The sequence below is a fragment of the Rhincodon typus genome, chromosome 31 (genome assembly GCF_021869965.1).
Source record: "Rhincodon typus isolate 14 chromosome 31, sRhiTyp1.1, whole genome shotgun sequence".
NCBI lineage: Eukaryota > Metazoa > Chordata > Chondrichthyes > Orectolobiformes > Rhincodontidae > Rhincodon > Rhincodon typus.
Window position 1 is genome coordinate 13,271,619 of NC_063362.1, and position 27,664 is coordinate 13,299,282.

The 27,664-nt window shown below is 38.6% G+C and overlaps 1 protein-coding gene across 4 annotated transcripts in view; it reads left to right on the plus strand.

Moving 5' to 3' along the window:
• The window catches only part of prkcz (protein kinase C, zeta), a 400,034-nt gene that overhangs the window by 235,077 nt on the left and 137,293 nt on the right, over window positions 1-27,664 (plus strand). For all 4 annotated transcript variants that reach the window (XM_048615094.1, XM_048615093.1, XM_048615092.1 and 1 more), the window contains one exon: window positions 1,496-1,684. In XM_048615094.1, coding sequence (XP_048471051.1) covers window positions 1,496-1,684 — 189 coding nt within the window. The remainder of the gene's footprint in view (window positions 1-1,495; window positions 1,685-27,664) is intronic.

Sequence of the window (27,664 nt, forward strand, 5' to 3'; positions counted from 1 at the left end):
GCAATCTGATCACAAATTGATTTTTTGTTAATATTAATTGAGAGACAAAGATTGGCCTGAACATTGGGACTGCTGATTTTTTTTTTCCACAACAATGCCATAATATATTCTATAACCATCAGAGCAGGCCGATGAGACATTAAATCTGAGGTCCCATCGAAAAGACTGTGTGCGCGCGTGCATGTGTGTGTATCGCACAAGCTGACACACAGCTGACTTCTAGCATGAATGAGTTTGAGAGAAGAAAAACAGCAAAGAAAGTTGAAGACAATGAAGTTTGCACGTGCATGCTTTGTCTGTCAGCAAACAGCCACCTAATATTCAAACAGAGGATCTCAATCACAGTGTAGGTTTCACACAATGTGACAACAATTAAGAGTGAGGATTCTCCCAACAATCTCAAGATTTTCTGTAGTTTTATACAACTGCGTGACTTACTAGGCAATTACACAGGAAATTAAAAGTTAACTATGTTGGTGGCATGGAATTGGTGATATATACATAAGATGAAGAGAGTAAGGAGATTGGATTTCCTTCCCTAAAGGGGAGTAATTGAACCAGTTTGGACTTTTAGCAAGCTTCACAGTCACATCAACAGATTTTTATTTTCTTTAAAATCTAAATTAAAATCCTCAAATCATCAAATTTGATTAATTCTTTGAATTTATAGTCCAGGTTTTGGGATTCCTGGTCTCGTTACATAACCTTAAACTACCATGCCCAATAGCCACATAACACATATGCTACAGTGTATTGCAGATTCTTAAAATACAAGTCTCAAACTGAATGCAAAGAGAAATAATTTCGTTAACCATACTTCCTCCAAAGCAAGACTAGTGTGGAGAGATTTTGAAGATTGCAAGAGACTATGTGAAGAACCAAAATGATAAGTGAGACTAGCTGAATACGGTTTTGGTAATGTCATTGATCATGATATTTTGCATCAATTGATGTGTTCAGAAGTGATGTTAGAAGACTGCTGTCATCATGCAGTGGAGACATAAGCAAAGTAACAAAATAGATCATTTAGTTTATTGAAGCAATATAATTGTTGACCTAGATTTGGTGTTAAAAGATTAATTATTGCTTCAAGTTGCAGGTGTATGTTTAAGGCAAATAAATGTCTTCAGCACTTGGATTTAGTCATTATAAAAGAATAGAAGGCAAATTTGCATGGCTGGATTCAGAGGAGGAGTGTCGGTCTAATTGGATAGTTCTCAAACTACTGACCAAAGAATGATGAGCTAAATAGCTTCCTTGCTATGTGGGTCATTAATGGATCATTAATTCAATATTACTTGACATTGAACTAGCATACACAAGGAGGAGTTGCAGTAACCTGTGTTGTGATATTTTGATTGGACCTTTCCATTTCCCACGTATTTTATATTGCTTTATCCTATTTAATTTATAATTTGGCTTTAAGTGTAAAGGGACTTTGAACTAATAAGTATATTTGAATGGTGTCATTTTTTAAAAGAAATTTTGTTTCCAGGATATCAAACCAGTGGTTGATGGTGTCGATGGAATCAAGATTTCTTCGGTGCTAGGTTTGCAAGATTTTGACCTTATACGAGTCATTGGACGTGGCAGCTATGCTAAAGTTCTTCTTGTGCGCTTGAAGAAAAATGACTGTATATATGCAATGAAAGTGGTAAAGAAGGAACTGGTCCATGATGATGAGGTAAATTTTGCTCATAAAAAGAAAATAAACTTTGTCTTTATTAACTATCTTTCACACATTCAATGTCCTACAGTTAATTATATATCCCTGAAGTGCAATCACTGTTCTAATGTAGAGAAAAGTAGCTTTCATCAGGTTTCCGTAGTGCATTTGAGGACTGCACATTTTATCATCAAAAGTAGAAGCTATTTAATTCATAAGTGATCACAGTTAATTCTTTTGATACTGATTTTGATATTTTTTCTGACCAATTTTAGGATAGTACTTATTTTAGAACCATAGGTTGCGACATGGGAAGAGACCTTCAGCCTATAGTTTTTGCATTAGCCAAAAAGAAATCTAGGCACCCATCTTAATTTCCTCTCCTAACACCTGATTTGTGGGTCTTGCAGATTTCAGTACTTGGAGTGTAGATTCAGGGACCTTTTTTAAGCAAGTTGAGAGTTTCTGCCAATTGGACAGAATTCCAGACGCACACCACCCTCTCCTTGTCCCCTCTAATCCATCTACTAATCATCACCTTAACCCTGTACTGGCTGATAATTGGCCTTTCCTGTTTACTTTGTCCAGGTCTGTCATAACTTCACTCAGCAATATGTCCACGTTCTTGACTGATCATTGCTGACAACTATGGCAAGCTGCCTGGCTTGTGTCTGCTAAAAAGCAGGATCATCAAAGTCGGTGCAAAGTGAGTGAGTGCTAAAAGAACACGCTAAGACCCCTCAGAAGCACTCTACTTCAGTCTATGAGATGGGTCTGTGTTCCTGTATGTAAAGTCGGCTGGCAGCAATGTAATGGTGCAAGGTGTCATTATAGTACAAAGTACAGGATTGAAGTTAAATAAGTGTATTCTAAGTGAGTCAGGGATGTGCGATGATGTGTGGTGAGGCTCATGCATCTCCAATGCCAACCACATAGACAAAAAATGCAGGTGGTCCTTGACCGTGGAATGTGCCTTGAGATGTTAGGAACTGTTAGCCAAGATGGAGGCCCCGAGAAGCAAGCATTGCATGGTGCTGCTAAGTACCTGCTCTTAATTTTGTGTTGGGATTTGTCACCATCTGGTTTATCTCTGCCATGTGGAAGAATACCAAACCGCACATCAATGAGGCAAGATTCTCATCCTGCTGTTCAAACCTTGGGTGCAACACTGTTGTTTTTTTCTCCCCTGTGATGTTGAGGTGTGCAGATGAGGATTAGTGCAGTTGATGGATTATGCAGTCTGCATGGATTTCAGTAAGTCTTTTGACAAGGTGTTGCATGGAGGACTGGCTAAGAAGCTACAGGATCCAGGGCAATTTGATAAATTGGATCCAAAACTGGTTTAGTGGTAGGAAGCAGATGGTGATGGTTGAAATGTCTCTTTGTGACTGGAGATCTGTGTCTACTGATGTACCATATGTTCAGTGCATGGTGTTGTACTTTTTGTTGTGTACATAGATGTAAGAGGATGATTTGTAAGCTCGCAGATGACATGAAAATTTACGGTGTGGTAAATAGCAGACTACAGGACAATGTAGACAGGCTGATCGGATGCATTGAATAAATGGAACAAATGTGGCAAATGGAATTAATTCTAAAAAGTAAGGTGACGCATTTTGGAAGGACTAACAAGACAAGGAAGAACACATTGATAGATTGGTAGGATCTTGGGAAGTGCAGAGGATCAGAGGGACCTTGGTGTGCATGTCGATTGATCCTTAAAGGCAGCAGAACAGGGAGAAAAGGTGGTTAAGACATGTGGGTTAGTTGCCTTAATTAGTCAAGGCATTGAATGCAAGAGCAGGAAGATTATAATGGAGCTGTATATAATGTTAGTTAGGCCACAGCTGGAGTACTATGTGTAGTTCTGGTCACCTCGCTGTAGGAGCAATGTGACTGCACTGGAGAGGGTGAAGAAGAGTTTCACCAGAATATTGCCTGGGCTGTGAGAAGAGTATAGATAGGTCAAGGTTGTTTTCTTAAGAGCAGAGAAGGCTGAGAGGGTATGTGAATGAAGTGTACCAAGTTATGAGAGGTATAGATAGGGTAGGTAGGAAAAAGCTTTTCCACTTAATCAATAACTATCAGGCACAGTTTTATGGAAAGGAGCAGGAGGTTTGAGGAAAAGCTTTTTTGACCCTGAGGGTTGTGGGTACCTGGAACTTGCTAACTAAAAAGTTGGTAGAGGCAGGAGCCCTCAAGACATTTAAGTAATATTTAGATGAGCATTTGAAATGAACGTAGCAGACAAGGCTATGGGCCAAGTCCTTGAAAACGAGATTAGAATAGATAGGTGCTTGATGACTGATTTGGACAGTGGGCCAAAGGCCCTCTTTCAGTGCTATAAAAACTCATGACTGAATAAAATGAGATTACAATTTTGCCATATTTTCCCAACTGAATTGCCGTTGCCTATATCATTTGGGGTTGGAAAATTCCACCCAGTGTTTTATTCTCAGTCATTTCCAGATGATGAACTCTACTGCAATCATAGGATTTGCTGTGCCTTCAATTTTGAAAGGTAAATCATTAGATATCGTGAATTAATATATGTGATCCCGCACTTGCTGGGCCCCGCACTTGCTGGGCCACCTCCTTGGGATGTGGTTATGATTGCTTTAACATTATCAAGATGTTTTAACATTGACTTCAGTAATGCAAGTATTTTACAATTTTTCTTTCTGAAAGACTGCTTTCAAAATTAATAGTAGAGTTTAAAAGGGATGTTTTGATCAAATTTTATCAGATTATGAATCGCACTTGCAGGTGATTTCAGTAAACTCTTGCTTCACATTATTCTAAAAGATATTTCTGTCAAATTTTGGTGAAGAGAATCTCAAAGAGAGTATATTAGTCCGTTGCACATGAGTTGAAAAATATTTCAAATAACTGTAAATTTTAATAGTCTCTTCTTCGGTAATGGAAATGTGCCTTTCTAAGGTGCTGTTTTCATCTGGAGTTTCTCACTTTGGAGGCTGAGTGCCAGCTTGCATCCTTAGATGAAAATTAACTTTTTGGATTAACGTTATTGCCAGTCCAGCAACATCTAATAGCTGGGAAAACTTAGTACTGGCTGAGTACTGGTTTCCTTTCAGCTGGTATTACTTTTCCTGGCATTTTATCCTGATCTTGGTGCCAATCCAATGACATCTAAGTTGGGGAAAAATTATTACTGGCGAGGGATTGCTATATATTCAGCTAACACTACCTTTCCTGGCCCAATTACTTCTGGATTGACTTTCTTGCTGGTCCCAAACCATGTACTTGAATCGATCCAACACCACATCACTATAGTAATCTTAAATCACTAGAGCAACATCATGTGCAACTGGGGCCTTCTTGAGGGATAAGGGAGATTAACATTGTGTTGCATATCCTTGATCCATATTTTTAGTTTATGTTCCTATTGTATTTGAGTTTATATTGGCAGTGCTTACATAATAAATGCATATCATTTAATGTATTTGCCAACTGATCCAAGTTTGATTTCTAAGTTGTATTTTAGCTATAATTGTTCCAGATTATTAGCTAATATTCCTTTGAAATTTATAGTAGCACAGCAGCATTTCGAAATGAGATTAGACTTTTGATCCATCTCGCCCATCTAACCAAAATATTCCCTTAGTGAAGTTCAAATAAAATTGAACCTTATTTATTTTTGACGTTCTATGAAACTTGAACGTCATTTTTGACACCAATTCATTCATGCGCTAAAGCCGGCCATATGCTTTGCGTACTTGCTTTCTTTCCAGTAGAAACAAGCTCCTCATGAGCATCGTATTTTCTTTTGCTGTCATTGAATATGCTACATATGCTTAAATTCCGTACATAAAGAAAACCTTACTTTGATCAAATTTATCCAAACTTGTGATTTAGAATACTTCTATTGAATGCTGTCTAAGTCTTTATACAACAGAGAAAGCATCTAAATGAAGTTGGTCTTTTACTAGTATGTTGTCCTTTACTGTGATGAGATCAGTTACAGCTCTCTAGCTACTGAATGGGTATAACGCCACACTGCTTTTGAAATTAAACGACCAAAGCTTCATGGAATACTTCAATTGTGGTCTCACTGGGGCCAAAAACTGTTTTAAAATGATGTTTCTGGATGTATATGTTGTTTGCATGTTTGGACATAATTTTTATGCGATTTGATAGCTAGAATTAACAAGGCCCTTCAATACTGAACCTCCTAACAGTCCACCAACTGCATACATTTTCTTCCTGATGTTGTGTGTGAAAGTGAATCCAAAAGTTGGGTACCACAAGACCTGTGAAGAGAGAGCTATTGAAGGAATGTATCCACGCATGAAGTCATATTCCAGTATGAGTCATGATTTCCAGCAGCTTTAGGATGAGCTCTTCACTTTCAAGTACAAATTAGAAATATAAGTGACACAATAGTAGTTCAAGACCATTGTGTGCAGATAATTCCATAGTTGGACAATGGAGTCCCTAAATTCTGCACCTTAATGAGTTAATCACAGGGATTACTGAGAGGAATATAAGCACTGCTGTTGAAATTGAAGAAAGTAGCTATTGGTACAAATACATTGCCATCAGCAATTTTTGCTTTCAAGTTATGTCTCATCAAAATGCTGTGGACTTAAGAGTTAAAATGTGTTTGAATGGTAATGTTAGATAATGTGATGAAGTATTGGACCTGGATACCTACGTACGTTTTTCCAGAGTGGTCCCAATATCTGATGTACGGCCTTAAGATCAAGTGAGAGAACGATATCATGTGGACGCCTGGTATTTCATCCCAGGGACTGAAGAAAAGTCTGAGTACCTTAGAATTTGCTGTTACAGATCTCTTGGTGTTCAGGTAGCAAGCAGAATTTGCAGAGGCCTTAGAGTTATTCTCAAGAGAAATTTCTTGGCTAATGCAGAAAGGGACAGAGAGAGTTTTAAAGAGAAATAATATCACAGAAAATTAATATCTACTACTACATGCTGAAATCAATGGAAAGCAATCTTTTAATTTGAAAATACTTGCAACTTCCTGGCACCAGCAACATACAACGGGCACATTTGTAACATCGAAATTAGTAGCCTGTTAGTGGTATTTTTTTCCTTTCCTTCAAAGCTATCTCTAGATGGCAGCATCACTTCAATCAACTTTTTTGAGTCGATTGCTGTTTTCTGATTTTCAACGTTTAAGACATGATGTATAGACATTAGTCTTTCTGTATAGTATCTTAGTGCATGGAATATTGCCCAGAAATGATCTTTTGGTCAAGTAACTTTCCACTTCAGAGCAAATTTTTTCCATTCTGCATTGATTCTATCTCATGATCTTTTCTTTGCATGTGATGTCAATTGTAGGCAACGTAGGAAATAGACGTCAAATACCTGTGGAACCACTTCCAGTCAGTGCCTTCAGCAGAGATAGGATGACAATTGGCATTGAAAAGAAAATGGAGAAAAACAATTGTGCGACTATTTGGAAAAAGGTGTTAACAGCAAATCTTCATGCTCCTACAGAAAACATAAAATACTAATGTTGTTGTTTGATATCTTAGAGCTTTTAAATTGCTGGACAATGCTTTGACTTTAGAAGGGAGCAGCTCAGCAAATGTGAAATGCTATTGCATTTTTAGTTTCTGAATGTATATCATAGATCCTGTGGCTACTCAGAAGATTATTCGTGCACGATCATTTGGTTACCTCTTTGATGGTAACATCGCATCAACATGGCCATGGGATCTCAGAATCCCTATTTCCTAGCACTTAACTTACAATCTCCAGCCCACTCATTCTCTCGCCCTGTCTTCTCTACTGATACTCATTTCCACCCCGCCAACCTTGCTGTCTCACCCACCACCTAATTTGTTTAAAAAGAACATTTAAATAAAAGAAGAAAATAGTTTTGCATTTAGCTATTGAGGAAGAAGATTTATTTTCTGGCTTAACAAAGCAGTTGTAACACTTAGAGATTGATGCAAGAACTACCATTATTGCAATCATTATTTTACTTAGTTAAATTTTGGACCTGTTTTATGAGGATGCTAATGTTGCTTTAGGGTACATTTCTGAGATAAAACAAACAGCAAGAAAAATGTACAGAAACAGCTGTTTTCAATTGCTGTTCAGCTGGACATTACCAAGAATTTCTGGGAATCTACCTCATCTTCAGCTTTAATGAGACCATATCCTGTTTTGTTGGCCCTACTGGAGTCTATATTTCACAGCTATCAGAAACCACAGCAGCAGAACATTTAACACATTGCAGCATCTTTTTTTTTCTTAAAGCAAAATGATCCATACAGAGTTTTTTCAATATTTATGCATGGAATTTATTTCTCTTACTGTTGGATCCCATTCCTGCATCTCACTAGGATTCTTGCCTTAGCTGTAATGAATGTTTGGCAGCTAAAGTGAGTAAAGTTGAATTTATGATCTCTACAAAAACAGAGGAAAGGAAACTTTTCCTGGCATTTGCAACCCTGTAAGTCTTTTTAGTGCTGAAGAAGGATTTTTGACGAGTTAGAAAGTTAAGGTTTTTGCAGTCAGGCCATATGTTTGCATTACAATGCTAAAGTCAAGGAGTACACTTCTTACACTGCAGTAGTTCAAAAAGCTATTGTCATTTAATTCATCTCATTACAATCTAGTAAGCTGAGGGGAAAAAAATGCTAAAATAACAATAAGCTGAACCAAACTTGACTAGAACTGATCTTTATGCTGAACATGTGGCACAAAAATGACATCAAATCTTAACATTCATTCTAAGAATACAATAACAAGTGACAGTTTCATTTAGTAATATGAACAATACACTATGGATGATTATGTTGCATGTGAACTAAAAAAGGATAACCAATTAATAACTAGTTTCTTACACTACTTGAAAATTGTTTGTTAACAAAGTTCAAGACAGTAGTCATTATGGACAACTGCATTTTTGAAATACCAGACAATTAAGAGTTATGTATCTAATTTTTCTGATGATACAAAGTTTGGTGGAATGTAAACTGAGGAAGACGTAAAGAGGCTGTGAAAAGATCTAGGCAATTTAAGTAACTGACTGCAAGTTTTGGTCACCATATGTAAAGAAAGATATACTTGTTTTGGAGCCAAACGGCAAAGGTTCACTATGTTGTTTTCTGGAATGAGTGTGTTATACTATGATGAGTGGCTGAGCAAATTGAGGCTGTATTCTATGGTTTAGAAGAATGAGATGTAATCTCATTGATACATACCACATTTGAAGAGGCTTGGCGAGGTAGATACCGAGGTTGTTTCTCCCAAGTTGAGGAATCTAGAACACTGATTACAGTGTAGAATAAGTGATCAATATCAATATTTTAGGTCTGAGATGAAGAGAAATTTCTTCATTCAAAGGATTACAAATCTTTGGAATTGTCTACCTCAGTGGGTTGCAGATTTTCTACCAATGAGTGGAGTTTTGGATCACTGAGAATCAAGGAATATGAAGAATGGGCAGAAAAACAGATCTGAAGCTGTAGATCAGCCATCAACAAATTGAATGGGAGAGCAGGCTCAAGAGGTTGCATGGTCTACTCCCGTTCCTACTTGTTATGTTAGATATAAAATTATCTCTTTTTAGCTTAAATTCTTAAAAAATAAACTTCTCATCATTTATGAGAATAATGTTCACATTTACCTGCTACCCCAATGTTGTATCTTACCTTCATAGGTTGGATGGATAGTCAAGTGACCTGGATTAACACCAACGCCACCCTGAAATGCAGGAAGATATGCCAGAGTAAATTCCTAATGCTCCAGTTTTGTGTATGTGAGGCAGGGTGGGGAGGTGCATGACAATGGGTAGATGTGTACTTGACTTCTCGTGAACACTTAACTGAAGCAACTGAAGTTAGGAACTCAAATGTTTGAAGAAAATCAGTTATGAGTCTTGGTCTACCATTGTGTTGTGGTATGTGTTGTTTATCCCGTTGCGCACATATGTCTTTCAAATGAATTTTCACCATTTCCACAAATTAACGCACTAAGGGAAGATATGCATTCATAAATTATCTTTCACAATATCAGTATTTTCCACAAGACTACTATGTTAAATCATTTAAGTTTTCCTTGCTTTGATTCAGCAAATACATATACTTGCACCTCCTTCTGGCCCTCACCTTTGTCACAGTGTTTCAAGTTTCAAAACTTGGTGCTTTATTTAAAAAGGAGGCATCTCAAGTATACTAACTGCTTAATGCTTTAAGATCTAACATCCAATGTGTGTCTCTGCAATCAGTAATCATCTAGATTGGTTCAGGACATCAGGAATTTGCTCGCAGTCTGATCCCCAAACGGTTGGGAACTGGAATTTTCCAGACTTTCCAAATTGCTTGTAGCTTCATGCAAAATGGCACTCTTCTTGGCCGTCATGGAAAAAAAACAAGTTTCTTTTCAGCTCAAAAAGTATTAAAAGTTATTCTTTAGGAAGTATTTCAGGAATTCTATATTACATGGCAGACTTCGTTTCTCAATTGGAGCCTGCATAAGCTGACAGGAAAGAGTAGTGTGATGTTCCTTGGAAATAGTGATGTTTATTTGTTTAGTATTTGGCATGAGTTTTTAGTGAGGGACCTTTCAAGATGTCCGTCTATCACAACTTCAACCTCCCCAGAAAGCAGAAACTGAATTCCTTATTATGCTATAGATTTGGATCTCAACCTGACTTTAGTGAAAGGCTCTTTGAAGTCAAATCACACAGTATTTAAGTTTGACACCATGCACGTACTTTCTCGAATTCTAAACCTCTTTTAAACTTGCAATAAGTTAATTTCTGTATTTAGAGAATGGAGGCATTCCCAACCACACTCAACGTTGGAGTTCACCAGCCAAAAATGTATCTTGTGCACTTTTACATTGTGCTCACCTTGACAAAAAAAACAATAATTTGGATTTGTCAATGTAGATGTGTTTCTGCTTGACTAGCATTGTCATGTAGCTTCTGATCCTATGTTATGAGCTGTAGTATAAATGCTGTACAAAGCTGGGAGATTCAAAATTAGAGCAGTTCCCTCTATTGGGATTCTTTAAAGTGATATGTTCGATATTATTTTTACCATATTCCTTTCTCTTGCACTGTTTTTGTGTTGATTAGTGTTGGCTTTGATGCAACTGTATCAAGTTTAAAAGCAGTCTAGCTCGGGTACAATGGCCAGGGAGGAGTATGAAATCTGTGACAAGTATATGGAGTTTGTTTTTAGTTCCACCCAAAACTTCTGAATTCTTCCCAATGCTTACCTCCAGGAGATTACAATTTACTTAAGATTGAGACAGAATCTTGTTTATTCAGACTAACTGTGATGACGTGCCTGGGAGTGAGAGCTACTTCAGCTTGTGGGCAGGGCAGGGCAGGTTGTCCTGCATGATTATTTTCTTAGTGATTTCACATGCACAAGTGAAAAGCCAGGAGGTTCTGAAGGTGCCAGGACTTGTCAGGCTCCAAACCTCTGATACCATATTAAAAGGCACCCAAACAGCAGTTTATTTTCTGCAAGCCTAGAACAACATTAAACCTCTGTTTGTCCCCATCCATCCCTGGAGATGTCTGACACCAGAGCGTCTCAAAACTTCAGCGACCCCTTCCTCTTTGTTCTCCTGTAGCCCTGAAGATGATGTGAAGGAGCAAAGATTTGCATCACCCAAGAGTTGTATAGAATGCAAGCATCATGTTAGCTCTGTGGACAATGAGAACACATTTGCAGGGATGGTTGCCTGTAGTCACAAAGCAGCTGGACATTGAGGAAGTGAAATCCCTTACTATTCAGGGATCTGGCTGGATGAGGCCAGGGAGCTCGAAGCACCACATGTGGCAGACCATGACCCCTTGGATTATAGGGAATCCAGCAACAGAAGCAAATCTAATGTCTTGGAGAGCTTGAGGCCATGGTGAAATATCTGTGATCTCATGAATGTATTTGTGGGTGGCAACACAAGTTCCCAGTTACAGTCTGAAAGGAGCTAATTGTGAAGAAGTTCAATAGTTCAATCCTTCGATTATCTTTAGCATTACAGACACCAAGCTTTCTCCCCTGCCACATGGCTTTCATTGGAGATGGCAGATGTACATGACTGTGTTCCTAGTCATGCAAAGGTGCCTGTTACATTAGTATTCAGTAACCTGCAGGTGGCTGCAAAGCCTTCAGTAGACCTCTTATGGTACATTGAACAGCAATAAACACTCTGGACAAGGCACTACTCGATTGTCCAGAACCGGACGCCTCTGATCCTTGGGTCTCTGCTGTGGGTTGCTGGATTCAGCAGTCCAAACAAAATACGTTGAAATAAAGATCTGTGAACAAGTAGAAAGAGATACTACATTCTCTTTTAAAAACTTGCCCTAGTCAACCAAACCTTTTAGATGACATTCCCTCTAATTATTTTTGACAGCAATGCTTCGCAAACTGGTTATGAATGACACTTATTATGAACTAGGTAGACCTGGCAATCTGCATCCTTTACACTTAACAGTTTAAGCAATGAAGCACCTTGGTTTTTACGGGCCCATGCTAATGAAGTCAGTATTTACCAAAATGTCTGGGAAGAAGTCTGCTCATATAGAGTTGGGTTTGTGAACAAACATTTGTCTCACTTTGCCTAACAAGATTGCACCCATGAACATAATTCCAGGGGACCTTGTGTAAATGAGTAGTCGTGACATGCCAATGAATACAAATGAGGTCCCTGACCACGACCTTTAGAAAGATCCAATCTCTTGAAAGGTTCTGAGAACTAAATACCAAAACTTTAACCTTGTGTCAGGAATCTGAATTTTGGCCTCCTCCACTTTCTAAACTCTCTGACTGAGCCTGGATGATGCCACCCTGGATGTCACACAGCCAGTCTGGCATTACGGAGGCAGTGATAGGGTTGGGATGATGGAGAGGTGGGGCTGAGTGTTGCCAGTATATAGGTGGAAGCAGACTCCATGTCTTCTAATATTGACACCAATGAACAGTATGTAGAATTGAAAGAGCAATGAAAGACAGTTCATTCGGGAAAGTCAAAGGTAACTAACTGGAAAGAAAAATTAAATTGTTACTGGGGATACTGTGGCTCTGATTTAAAAATAAAGGCAGCCCAAATGAGTTGGACTGTAGAAATGGGTGTTGGAGGAAGGTGATGCTGTTGGTTATGCACTAGGGCTTCACAGTGTATTATGGTCTCAGACACAGGGACTTAATTAATGACTCTTCTTAAGGCCATTTCTATGTTGTGACAGTGAAAGAAACCTATCTAGTGAGATTCGGGCAAGGAATTGCACAAATGATGGTATCATCACGTTCAAAGACATTGAAGAGTAAAGAGGGGTTGGTGGTAGAGTGTAACTCAATTTATTCTTCTGTGTAAATTCAGTAGGCTGATCTTTCCCTTTAATTCTAACTTCTTTTCAATATGACGTTTTAAGAAAACATTTTAAAAATCATATTTCCTATGTTTATTTAGATATAATACTGTAAATTTTGTAGTATTTGTTTGTCTTGGGCATTACCAGTCAACTGTGTGGGCGTCTTGAGGACCACAGGCTCCAGTCTGAAAGCAGTCTGCGGTCCTTGCTGAACCCACGTCGTTGGATGACTGTTCCGAAGGTAAACAACAACAAGAAGCTTTCCTGTATCTAAGTAATTATATTAAACTTGCTTTCCCTCCTACCTCCTTTCCTTTTGCCAGAGTTAAAAAATATTTTGAACAGTGATTCAATTAAATGATGAAAATTACAGCATCTTAGAGCTTTTGATCACAATACAGCTATTAGTTTGGTCCAAGAAATAGTTTCTATAGAATGAATTCCAACACAGTTGGTTTATGGGAAGCTTGTGACTATGTGAGATGCTGCGTTTTCAGAGAGGTAGAGAAGGTTGGAACCTGACGATAAAATACAGGGAAAAGAATTTTCGAATTTCCCTCTGAATAAGTGTTTAGTCATTTAATAAAAGTTAATTTTAAATGGTTGACCATGGAATGAATTTTCAAATTATAGCCAAAGAAACTTGGGTCAAATGCGACAACAATGTTAAGTTTTTGTCTGATATGTGTCCATTCTTTTATTTGTAAAAATGTCTGTTAAGATGATGAAATGCATTCTGTTCTTAGAATAACATGACTGAGAGATCATTTGTTGTTCTTAACACTAGATTAAAGACCTTTGTAACCCAGTCTCCATTCCGCTCGTTGCCAGACTAATTCGCTATTAGACCATGGGTGGTGCTGTTGGCCGGGCAATAGCTACTGGTGTGGAGGTGTATTTATTAAAGTTTTCTCCCGATTTTAAAAAAAAGTTACACTTCAAATGTATTTTTTTACTTGGTTGAATTAGGATTGGCAGGGGTGTGCACAGGGAGAAAAATAAATAACCAAGTGTGGAAGGAACCTGAATGCATATTGCAGGTAATTTAGTAATCTGAAGATAACATTAAGAAATCAACATTGTAATATCTGAAATAAAAACACAAAAGTTAAATAAAAATGAACACAGGAAATGCCCAGCCCAAACTGTTTGCATCTGATGAGAAATAAAGATACAAGATACAAGATACAAGATACCTCAAGTGCAAACTGGAAGGTAAGCCTGCTTTCGTATAGGAGTGAACAATTGGGGAGACAGGGGAAGAGAAAGCAAGTTTAACAAAAAGTCCATTATACTACACTTACAATCTATAAGTTAAAGGCTTTGGTTTTCTTGCTAACAGAATTTTGAAAAAGATTATTATAGTTATCAAGCCTGGTTCCCGACACACCCATTGTGCTTGTCTGATATTTTGTTTTTCCTACAGACTTCAAGTTTCATTTTTGTACATGCTACAATCAACCCATTTGTCTGTATTCAACCAAGTTACCAATTGTTTACTTTCTTTCTCCTTCCCCACATTTATCGTTTAGGTCAGTCCTATATAAAGACTTGCTTTTCAGATTTATGTTAATGTTGCATCCGTACCCCTAAATATCAACTTATAATTTCTGGATTCCAGTATGCTTGTCGAAAAAGTTGCATTTGACAAGCATGCTTTTTTAAATAAATTCATGCTCATGATTATTGCTTTTACTTTTATTAATTAATGTTGTTGTTTTACTTTATTTTGTTTATTTTTATCAATGTTTACTACTCATTTAATCATCACTTTGAACTGTGAAAGTTTACATACAATTGAGATAAGACTAACAGACATCCCTTTCATAGTAATTGTCACATTTAGCTGGATAACAATATATTTGACGATGGATCAACTAGAAAATGGCTTTCTTTTTTGTATTGACTGCTATGCAGTATCATTTCACACACTGTAAGTTTAGTTTAACCTTGAAATTGCCTTTCGTGTGTTGCGCTGTAGCACCTCTGATGAAAATCTTTTTCTTCACCAAATTCATTGTCACAAAAACAGAGCGTTGTTGATGGCAATGATGAAAGTAACGTTCAGCCGTTTAGGTAAACCACCTGTATCAGTCATCTGAACTCTAAGTTGCACTTACAGTGCTAAATTTGCATTCTTGAACAGAGTTAACATGTATGGAGTGTATGCGAACCTGTATTGGATTTATTTGTTTCTGCCAGTTTGTGTAATTGATGTATGATAACATCTTAGGATAAAGTTTGCAACTGACACAACTATACAGATTACCAGAGACAGTAAGAACTGCAGATGCTGGAGTCAGAGATAACACAGTGTGGAGCTGGAGGAACACAGCAGGCCAGGCACAGGAGGCCCATTTCTGAAGAAGGGCCCTAACCCGAAATGTCAACTTTCCTGCTCCTCTGATGCTGCCTGGCCTGCTGCGTTCCTCTGGCTCCACACTGTGTTATCTATATACAGATGACTATATGTTATTAGAGGTTCTAGGATGTAAAGAAGAAAAAAGTTCTATTTTATATATATGTTAGGTGCTCCATAATGCTTCACGTAAAATAACTCCAGTTGAGGTTACCATAAAGAACTCTTCTTCTGAACCTTGCCCCTACACTGAGGCGTAGTGATCCTCGATTTAAAGCACCACGAGTTTTGTCTCACTTATGATAGAGCAGGCCTGTAATCCTCTCGGACTATGGTGCCTTCACATTAACTTTATTTAAAATAATTAGATTGTGCAGTTACTATTGTGCTGTATGATCATTGTCCTAATATCACAGTTATTTAAAAACACGTAAAATTATTAACATTTGTTATGGAAATGCAGAAAGACAGTCTGCAAAAAAAGGGTTTTGGACTGGGGTAAGGCAGATTTGATTTGACAAAAAGGTAGGATCTGGCCGAAATAGACTGATAAATAAACAGATAAAGTTAAAGTTAGCTAGTAAAACTAAGGAAGTTTAAATCCTGACAGGTGAGAGCAGCCAAGTTGAACATATATCCTAACACTTGGGGAGTCACAGACCCGCTGCCGTTCAGGATGACCATGTGAGCAGAAAGTGCTGTCAAACTGTCCGCCCTGTTGAATTCTGTACTTTCAGCCTCCTCCACCCAAGTAAAGACGGAGCTGAATTACTCATTTAACACTTTACCAATGACTGCCAACTTCACTCACGGTTTGCCTCCTTGGTTCCTTCACTTTTTCCCTGGTTACTATACTTGTAGAATATGTTGTGATTCCCTAATCTTGCCTGCCAGTGTTTGCTCATGCTCCTTCATTGCTGTCATATTTGCTTTCTTGAGATCCTCCTGCACATTTTATACTTCACAAGGGCCTCTGTCGCTTTTCTCCCTTTGCACCTGTTATGTTTCTCTTCACCTTTTTATCCAATCCTGACTATCCCTAGACATTCATAGGTCTCTGGGCATGTTGGTCCTACATTTCACCCTAAAGGGAACATTTTGGGCCTGCATTCCCCCCAGAAGTTTTCTGAACACCTCGCTGTCCTGCTGTAGATTTACCCTCAAGCAGCTGTTTCCAGTCTATTTTGGCCAGATCCTACCTTTTTGTCAAATAAAGTCTGCCTTACACCAGTCCAAAACCCTTTTTTTGCAGACTGTTCTTCTGCATTTCTATAACAAATTTAAAACATGGTATTGTGGTTACTATCACTAAAATGCTCTGTCATTGTCACTTCACAAACCTGTTCAACAATTGCCCGGAATTTGGTCCCACATGAAGAGCCATCCACAAATCTACTTTGTTCAATCCCCATTAGCATCTTGTACACATCAATTAGATCTCCTCTCATTCTTGCTGCTTGATCATAAAATAAACGCTTCATCTTTGGAATCAATGTAGTGAACCTGCTCTGAACTGTCTCCAATGCAACAAATGCCTCTAAGTAAGGAGACCAAAACTATATGCTATATTCCGGGTGTGGTCTCATCAACGCCTTATATGGTTATAGAAATACTCCCCTCTTTTATACTCTATTCTTTTAGCAATAAATGCCAAAATTCCATTGCCTTTTCCCTGCTATACCTACATACTAGATTTCTGCTATTCATACATGACGGCATTCAGATTCCTCTGCACAAATACTCAAGTTTTTGTCCATTTAGATAATAAGTTGCCTCTCTGTCCTTCTGACCAAAATGGGTAATCTCTCCCATATCCATGTTCGAGTCTGTCTGCTAAAGTATGTGGTTCCTTTTAGAGATTTTTAATAAAGTATGTCTCTGAGCAGCAGCTGAGGTTGAGACAACCTCAAAAAGTGAAACAAGTGTATCAAAAACAAGCCTTACAGGTGGCAGGCAAAACAGCAGTCTGTTTTGATGTTGTGACGACGAGTTTGAATTCAGCTAATTAATTTAAATAAAGCACCTAGAAACAGAAACCCAATTGAATTTAAATATGATGGGGTTGACAACCTGAAACCAATCGTATTATAATAATTTGATTATGTTATTACGGGTATATAAGATGAGGGCGTTTGAAAAATTAGAGAGCCAACTGCCATCTGAAAGAGAGCCATCCACCACCTGCCAGAGTTAGCGCCATTCAGCTCACTGAAAAAAAACTCATCTAATTAATCAAAAGTACCATGGTATCTTAGCTCAAAGTCCTCATTGAAGAAATTATTAGAGATAAAACACCCCTGACTGCAGAATTTACGGAAGAAAGGCATTTGTGAAGAGACTGGAGATGACAGAAGATTCCAGAAGATAGTCTGTGTGACTTTGATTTAGTGAAAGAGATTAAATTATAATTTATTGCTTCTTATTAATTGGGTTTATATTAGTTTGTTTGTTTTTTTATTTAAACAGCATTCCAGTAGAATTTAGACCAGTTGGGAAGTAGTTAGTAGTATAAGAGGGAATTGTCAGTTTGTTAGTAATTTTGTTAATTTGTTCAGTGTTGGGTTAAATAAATAAATTGTTTCTTGTAACTTGTAAAGTGGAGATCAGGGATTTTCTTTCTTTTAACCACTCGTTTAACAGATTTTGAGGGGAAAGACTAGCTTCTCTGGATGTTTCGAGGTAATTATTAGAGGGGAACCCCTAATCCCATCATGACAGATTGGGGTTTGTGTTTTGCCTTAATTATCAGAGGAGCTTTGCCATTCCCCCTCTAATACTCAAGACCAAATCTGTGGCACCTGCATCCCTCTATCAGCATCTTGCCAGCCAGAGGCTTTTTGTCAGTTAGCCACTCCTCTATCAAATGCCTTCTGGAAGTCCAGATATTCTATATCTATAGCATTTTCATTACCAATTTGTTTGTTACATCTTCAAAGAACACCTTCAGTCAAACATAATTTACCCTTCGTAAAACCACACTGACTCTGAATTGTGTTCTGACTCTCCAAATGTTCTCTTGTTACTTCCTTAATAATGGATTCTATAAATTTCCCAACAACAGATGTTAAATTAACTGGTCTGTAGTTTCCTAGCTTCTGTCTCTCTCCCTTTTTGAATAAGGGTATTATATTAGCATTTTTCTAATCCACTGGAATCTTTACTGCGTCCAGGGAACTTTGGAATATTATCACCAGTGGAGCCGCACATGGGGTAGACCATAAAATATTCACCATCATCCACTGAAAAATTGCATAGGCTGTTGATATACCAAATGTCAGTCTTGTATATTGGTAAAAATCTTTATGGGTATTAATTGTAGCATTCTTGTAATCTACATCTAATCGCAATTGCAAGTCAGCATGGCACATGTCCAGCTTTGTGAAGGACCGCTCCCCCTGCCAGCTTTGCGTATAAATCTTTTTGCAAAGGATTGGGTATTTATCCAGCTGCGAAAAGCAGTTTACCGTTTGTTTAAAATCTCCACAAAAGCGAACTGACCCATTGGGCTTCACAATTGGTACAACTGGTGCTGTCCATTCTGCAGACTGGACTGGTTTGATGATTCCTTCACTTGCCAGTCTTTCAATTTCTACCTCTGCTTTTGCCCATAAGACAAATGGCACTGAGCGGGCCTTGCAGAATCTTGGAATTTAATGTACACGACGGTCTTGGATCCTTTGATAGTCCCCAGATCTTCCTGAAAAACTTGCAGGTATTTAATTAGAACTTTACTCAGGCAGCCATTTTCTAAGCAAAAAAGTGTTGAGGCAATCTCGGTGAATATTTTTCAGCCAATTTCACCCCATCAAGCTTGGGCCCCAGTCTTTTACTAAAATCAGTGGAAATTGAACCAGCTGCTTCTCATAAGAGACTGGAGCCGAAGTTTTACCCTTAATCTGTAAAGGGTCCTCCGTATCCGTTCTCAGTCTGGCTATGATCTTGCACAAACTTAAAGGTTGGAGCCCAGGCAAATTTTGTTAAAGACTGGTTCTGCGATCACTGAAACAGCCATGCTGGTATTGACCTCCATTAGAACCAGGTGACCATTTGACCAGACCAATTTTGGATTGGTTCTGATTTGGATGTTGCTAAGCAGTTTAGCTGTTCCAAACGTAGGTGGACTTTCCAGGGTGTGCACTGTCCTGAATGTCGGTTTGTGTGTTCTCTTACTCAGTTTAGGTCTATGATGTGGAGGTGCTGGTGTTGGACTGGGGTGGACAAGGTCAGAGATCAGGTTATATTCCAACAGATTTATTTGAAAACACAAGCTTTCAGTGCCTCACTCCTCCTTCAGGTGTTAGTCTAGTTTAGGGTTAGATCTGGTGGGATTCTTTTGTAGTCTTGAGTCTACATACCAGCAGCAACTACAATGGTTTGTTGACCTGGATCCTGAAGAAAATTTTAAACGTTTGGCTTTGTTTCAGGGTTTTGCTGTGGGCTGACCTAGAGTCCCTCTGTTTGGGATACATTAAGTGAGGCTTTGCAATTGCCTTCACTCAAATGGTGTTCCCCAAGCTCAATGGGACAGGTGAGAGTGTTCACTTCCATCAGAATACCTGCGACCCATGCTCCACTTGCCACATTTCCAATGTTAAAGTTAGTTGTAATGCCTGTTTGAAGTCCAGCTGGGCTTCAGCTAGTAGGTGCTTTTGCATGGTTGCATCATTAATCCCACATATGAAACAGTTTCTCAGCATCTCATTAAGGTTTAAATCAAAGTTACATGCCTCTGGCGTCCATCTTAGCCCATTCAAAAATCCTAATACGGATTCCCCGGTTCTCAATTTGCTGAGTAGAGTAGATAACGTCTCAAGATTACAGGAGGTCCATCTGGCTTACCTTGTTATAATTACTACAGATCCACTATCTTTGCTGCCACTTCCTTTTCAGACCCTGGGATGTAGGCCTCGGGCTCTAGGGACTTGTCTGCCTTCAATCCCAATAGTTTGCTTAATACGTTTTCCTAGTGATGACGATTGTCCTCCCTTTCTGTAACCTCTGTGTTACCTGTTGCAGTTGGGCTGGTACGAGTGTCTTCCACCATGAAAACTGAAGCAAAATATTGATTTAGTGTCTCCACTATAGTTGTGTTACCCACTAGTAACTCCCTCGTCTCTTCCTGCAATGGACCAACACACTTCAGCTGCTTCATTGCCTTTTACATATTCATAGAAGTTTTTGCTATCCATTCTTACGTTTTGCAATAATTTTCTTTAATAATTTACCTTAGCTCTTTTTATGACTTAATTTTTAACTCTTTGTTGAACTTTAAAAGTTTCCCAATCTTCCAGCCAGCCACACATCTTTGCAATATGGTTTGCTGTACTTTTTGTCTTTGTTATCTTTAATTTCTTTGCTTAGCCATGGATTTTTTTTTTTTTTTGCCTTCTTCCGGTCTGTTTTCCTCTCTGGAATACATTTTTAGTTAGGAGTGATTGAATATCTCCTTAAACACCTGCCATGGTTCATCAACTGTCCTTCCTACCTTTTAGTGTTCCTGTCAAGTCCACTAGGACCAAATCTAACCTCATACCTAGGTAACTACCTTTGTTGAACACCAAAATGCTTGGACTCCAGTTTCTCACCTTCAGTTTGAATTCTAAGCATGCTGTGATCGCTCTTCCCTGGGGGTCTTTTGCTATGAGATCATTATTTAATTACACAATGCCAAATCCGGAATAACCTGCTTCATGGTTGGTTCTTCAAGAAGCAATCTCTAACACGTTCAATGAACTGTCCTTCAAAGCTGCTCTTGCCAATTTGATTAATCCAGCCTATGCATATTAAAATCACCCATGATTATTGTCATACCTATGTACAAGCCTAGAGTATTTCGTGGTTTATATTGCGTGCCACTACGGAACTGCTATTTGGGACCTATAGAGTACTCTAATAAGGAACTTCTTTCTCTTGCTATTTTTAATCTTTACCCAGATTGATTGATCTTTTGATCTCCAATGCATATATCATTTCTCATGACAGCATTGATCTCCTTGATTATCAAAGTTATACCATCTCCTTTTCCTTCCTGCCTATTCTTCCAAAATACAGGTGGACTGCAGTGGTTCAAGAAGGCAGCTTGGCCCCATCTTCTCAAGGGCAACTAGGGACAGGCAATAAATGCTGGCCCAGCTGGTGATGCCCACATCCCACAAAATGAATAAATAAAAAAAATTAATTTCTAGTATTGATTTACTTTGTGCATTCGTATAAAAGCCTTGAAGTGTGTTTGACTGTCAATTTTCCCTACACTTCAATGATCCTCATGCAATATGACATTAACATATTCTAGCCCTTCCTTTATCAGCTTCATCACTAACCTGTATTCCTGCCTTTTCCTTTAACTTTTATTCTGTACTTTTCCATGCAACCAAGTCCTTGTCCTCACACAGACACACATTGTTTAGTTTAAAGTCCTAGTTCATAGTTCACCAGGTTTCTGGCCCCACCTTGATTCAGGTGAAACGCATCCCATTGGAACGGCTCCCTCCTTCCCTCATATTGGTGCCAATGTCCTATGCATTTGAGCCCGTTTCTGCATCACCAATCTTTTGAGCAATGCGTTTACCTCTTATATCTTGTTGACCCTGTGCCAATTAGATGACTACCTCCTTTGTTCTGCTTTGTAGTTTAGCCCCTGGTTATTCATATTCCCTCAGCAGAACCTCTGCTCAATCTGCCTGTATCGTTGATATCTACTTGGATCTTGACAACTGGATCTTTCCACTGGATCTTTCTCTCCCATTCCAAGATCCTCTGCAGCTCAGATCAGATATCCCGAATAAAAACCGAAAGAACTGTGGATGCTATAAATCAGGAACAAAAACAGAAGTTGCTGGAACAGCTCAGCAGGTCTGGCAGCATCTGTGAAGAAAAAGATCAGAGTTAACGTTTCGGGTCCAGTGACCCTTCCTCAGAGGATCTTGGAATAGGAGGGAAAGTTCTGAGGAATGGTCACCGGACCGGAAATGTTAACTCCGATAGCCTGAAACCTGGCACCAGGTAGGCAACACAGCCTTTGGGACACTGGACCCTGACCATGAAGAACAGTGATTATGCTTCTAACAATACTATCCCTGATTCTGACTATAGTTCTCTTTTCTACCCCTACTTGAATGGCACCCTGTACAATGCTGCTGTGGTCAGTTTGTTCATCCTCCCTTCAGTCCCTGTTCTTGTCAATACGGAGCAAGAATTTTGAACCTGTTGGACAAAGACTGAGTCTCCTACGGTGATACCTTCCACTTGCCTCACTAGTGGTCACACCCTCCTAACCTTGACCATAGACTGAATTTGAGGTAGTTAGTCACACCCTTTAGATTAATTTTAGATAAACTTTAGATTATCATCCTAAACTCAGCATCCAGATAAATCTCCCCTTCCCTGATGTGTGCAGTTTTTGAAGCTCACACTCCAGCTCATCAGCTCTGAGCCAGAGTTCCTTGAGCAACCAGCAATTGCTACGTGGTTGCTGTGAACGACAGTGGGGTCCACCTATTCCCACCTCATACTGGTAAAACACATCACCTAGCCTTGCATCTCTATTTATTTAATTAGTCTTCAATTTGTTTTTTTTAAATTTCCAACTGATATTGTTTTTTAATCTGTAGTTTGCCTATATACTTTTAAGGTAGATATTCGATTTAGCATTACCTAACAAACAAAGAACTTCGGGTTTTCCTGTGATGTCACGAGTTCCTTCCCTCACAGCAGCTCCCTTCCCTCACTGTTTTAATTCACTCAGTCCACCTCCCTCCATGCTGTTTTTCACTCTGAAACTGCACTCACTTCCCCCACTGTTTTAACTCACTGGCCCCCCACCTGTACCCATATGCTGTCAGCAAATGTAATGCATCTACAAAGCATCAGACATGTATGCTGAAGTTGACTGATGTTACAAGAAATGTGAAAATAAACAGGAAATGGATCTTAATAAACATTCTTTATCAGTCTAAATGCCTAAAATTTGCTCACAATGATGAGACATTAAATATTTTTATTGTGAAATTTTGGCAATGACAGACTGTGGTTTTCACTATAGAATTGCATAGCTGTTATTTGCCATGATAAATCAATTGTCTTAGGTTCCATCAGAAGAAAACAAATTGAGGGTTTTTATAGAATTTTCTCCTTATTTTCAGGATTTAAAAAAAATTTTTTAATACTTCTAACCCATCTGTACTGTAAAAATTGTACCTAAGGATATCATTTTTTCTGTACATTCTTTTGAAATAACTTTCAATAATATCTGTAGATATACTGCTGATTGCATTCTGTGCAGTCAAATGACAAAAGAAGGATTTGTAAGGTAGGGAAGTTTGTATACAGCAAACTTTTTTTTTAACCAGCACCTTTTGAACCAGTAATGTGCCAGTTGATCTAATTTTCCAGAAAATCAAGAGGTCCACATAATCAGTGTAAATATACATCCTAAGTAATAGAAACATAATTCAGGGGTATTCACATCACTGTTATACTTTATTTACAGCATAAATCACTTAAATAATAATGCAACTTTGCCTGAAATAAAACTTACCAGCAGAAAGCCTTCTCACTCACGCTCATCTGACTACTCAGACATCACCGTCGATTGTAGTATTTGAGGAGAAATTGACTCGAAATTGAATAGTTGACATTTCATGTGGTCATTCAATTGAACAACAAGTATCTTAACACTAAGGTAAATACGTTTTTAAAAAAACTATAACAACTGGATAGAATAACACCATAAATTTTGTGGTATTTGAGGAATATAATTTTTGCTGGTTTATTGAGAGTGCCGGTTCATAAGATGCCAGTTTAAATAAAGTTTGTTGTAATAATATCCCTCCATTTGGTTCAACAAACAACATCCCCCTATGTATTCTCTATTATTTTTATACTTTGTGAAAATGTCTGATTTCATAATTCAAGTGTTTTAGGGATATTACTTTTAGTTTGAGGAGTGAATTGTTGGATGGAAGATAAATGAAGTGGGGGGGGAGAAGTTTGAGTTTGAGAGCCTAGTGATTACAAATCAATTACAAGCAATTACAAATCAAAGGGTATCCTATGTGTATTTTGTGATGTCAGATTTGAAACATGTATACACTTAACAATTAATGGCTTAGATTTGAGTTTTATTAGGGACAAACTGTCAAGTTCTGTTAACAACATATTAATTGTACTATTAAAGCTAAAGGGAAGGGCATTAGTTGATTAGGTATTTTGAGCTCATAAACAGATTTTTGCAATACTCAAAGCTGGTTAGGAAGACTGCTGTTAGTTATAGAATTGGATTTTATAAATAAATCCAGTAGCAGATTTGTATCTTGTTTCCATTTCTAATAGATGACTTTGTAATGAATTGATGTTGTCACTCTCATAAGGGATCTCAAACCAAAAAAAAAATTGGAAGCAAACTATAAACAAAGTGGATATATTAAAGCATCCATATAATATTCAGAGGACTCAAAGGATATGTTTGAAAATTTAAATAAATTAATTGGAATCTGTATCTGGGTACCTAGGTGTGCCATATTGCCATGGAACAACTGTGTAGGGAGGCAGTCTTTTGTTTTGGGTTTATCTGTGTGCTTTCATTCAGACATAAGCAGAGGGAGAAAGCTGCCAACAGTTGTATTTGGAGCCTGGAGCAGTTTTGAGACTTGCAGAGAGAGCATGCCACATCCTGTACGTAACTAAGCAAGAAGGCAGTGAAGCCCATGCTTTTACTAGAGAGTTGACAATTGTGAGGTACTTCAAAGAGAATTGGAGAGTCGCGCCTGGCTGAATGCTACTGAAAGAATTCCCAGAACTCTTACATGTTTGAGGAATAGCAGAAACCACGGGAGATTCAAAGTGAATTCCCGGTTTGGTCCCAGGAGGAGCGAAGGAACCCCCAAAATCCTGTAGTGTAAAGCAGAACTCTTTCATGGAATCCAAAACTGAACAGGAAGTGAACTGTTGAGATTTTGGGGCTTCAAATCCAGGTCATTTTTAAATATATTAAGTTAATAACTCTTGCAATAAATGTTTCTTTTTTAAGTGTGAAAACTGGCAGCATGATTATTTTAGTTAATTCGGACCTCAGATTTCTTTTAAAGTTATTGGTCTCTTTTGAGATTAAAAACACTTTTCATGTGATGTGAGCATCAGTAGAAAAGGCTGTATTTGTTGCTCATCCTTACTTGGCGTTGAGATGATGTTCTTTAGCCATTTCTTGAACCACTGTGACAATATGGTTTTGATGCACCCATTGTGCCATTCGGAATACAGCTGCAAGTTTTGACCCAGTGACAGTGGAGCATCAGCAATATTGTTCCAAGTCAGGGTGGTGTATGGATTGGAGAGGAACCTGCAGGTGGTTATTTTCCCATGTATCTGTTCCTCTTAGCCGTCAGGGGTAGAGGTCATGGATTTTGAAGTTGCCATTGAAGGTTCTTTAGGGGATTGGTGTAGTGCATCTTGTTGATGGTACACACAGCTTACCACTGTGTATTTTGGAGTGAGTGAATGTTTAATTGGTGATGGTATCAATCAGTTGCTGTTTTACTCTGGGTGGTGTCCAACATTTTCAGTGTTTTTGGAAGTGCACTTATCCAAGCTAGTGGAAAGTACTCTCTGTTTCTCCTGAATTGTGCCTTTGTAGATGGCGGACAGTTTTCAGAAATCAGAGGTAAGTTGTTCACTGCAGAAAATGCAGCTTCTGACCTGCCTTTGTTACGGTTGTGACTAGTCCAGTTTCTAGTCAACAACTGACACTGAAAATATTGATGGTGAACGATCCAGACAATTCAGCCTTAGTAATGCCATTGAACCCCAAGAGAAGATGGGTTAAATTCAGTCTTGTTGGTGATCATAATTGTTTGCCACTTGTGTGACGTGAATATTTTTCCCTATTTCTCAACCCAACCCTCGTTGTTTAGATCTTGCTGCATATCGACACAATTTGCTACTGTATTATAGAGTATTGAATGTCAATGAACGTTTCCACTTCTGACTTTGTGATGAAGGAAGAATCACTGATTAAGCAGCTCAATATGATTGGGCCTCAGATTTGACCTACACTGAAGAACCTCTGCAACAATGTTCCGGGGCTTGAAATTATTGGCCTTTAACAGCCACTGAACCTTCCTTTGTTTGAGACGCAAGTTTTCCTCTGACTCCCATCTCCACGAGGACTGGGTTTTACTCACTGCTGCCTGTAATTCATGGATAGATGTATCTGCGACAGATAGATTAATGTGAACAAAGTCATCTAATGTATCTGCGACAGATAGATTAATGTGAACAAAGTCATCTAAGTTATTTCGCTCCTGTAGACTTTCTCACCATCTCCTACCACTCGTGTCTGGCAATATATCCTTCAGGATTCAACCAGCTTGGTCAGGAGTGGTCCTTTCGACCTAGCCATGGTAATGGATGTTAAGGTTGAACTATTCACCATATCCAGTCATGAATAATTGTGACAGTTTAAAAAGAACTCACTGGAGGAAAAGGCTCCACAAATATCTTGATCCTCAATAACAGGGAGCCCAGCAGTTCGGTTTAATCATGGGAAAACAAAGATGAATTCCAGAGATGAAGTGATCTTGACATTAAGGCCGCATTTGACCAAGTGTACCATTGAGGAGCCCTGGCAAAACTAGAGTCGGTTGGAATCGGAGGAAAACTCTGCTGGTTGGCATTATATCAGGTAGAAAGGAAGATAACTTTGGTTGTTGGAGGTCAATCGTTTCAGATCGAGGGCATCTGTGCAGGGGTTGCTCAAGATAGTGTCCTAGGCCCAGCTGTCTTCAACTGCTTCATCATTAATCTTTACTCCACCATTCACAACTCAGAGTCATAGAGATGTACCACATGGAAGCATATCCTTCGGCCCAATTTGTCCATGCCGGCCAGATATCCTAAATTAATCTAGTCCCATTTGCCGGCATTTGGTCCATATCCCTCTAATCCCTTCCTATTCATGTACTTATCCAAATGCCTTTAAATGTTGTAATTGTACCAGCCTCTACCACTTCCTCTGGCAGCTCACTCCAATAACGCACCACCTTCTGCGTGAAAATGTAACCCCTTCGGTCCCTTTTAAATCATCCTCTCTCACCTTAAACCTATGCCTAGTTTTGGACTCTCCTACCCTGGGAAAAAGACTTTGGCTATTCACCCTATCCATGCCCCTCATGATTTTATAAACCTCTATAACATCACCCCTCAACCCTGGCAGCATCCTTGTAAATCTTTTCTGCACCCTTTCAAGTTTAACAACATCTTTCCTATAGCAGGGAGACCAGAATTGAATGCAGTTTTCCAAAAGCGGCCT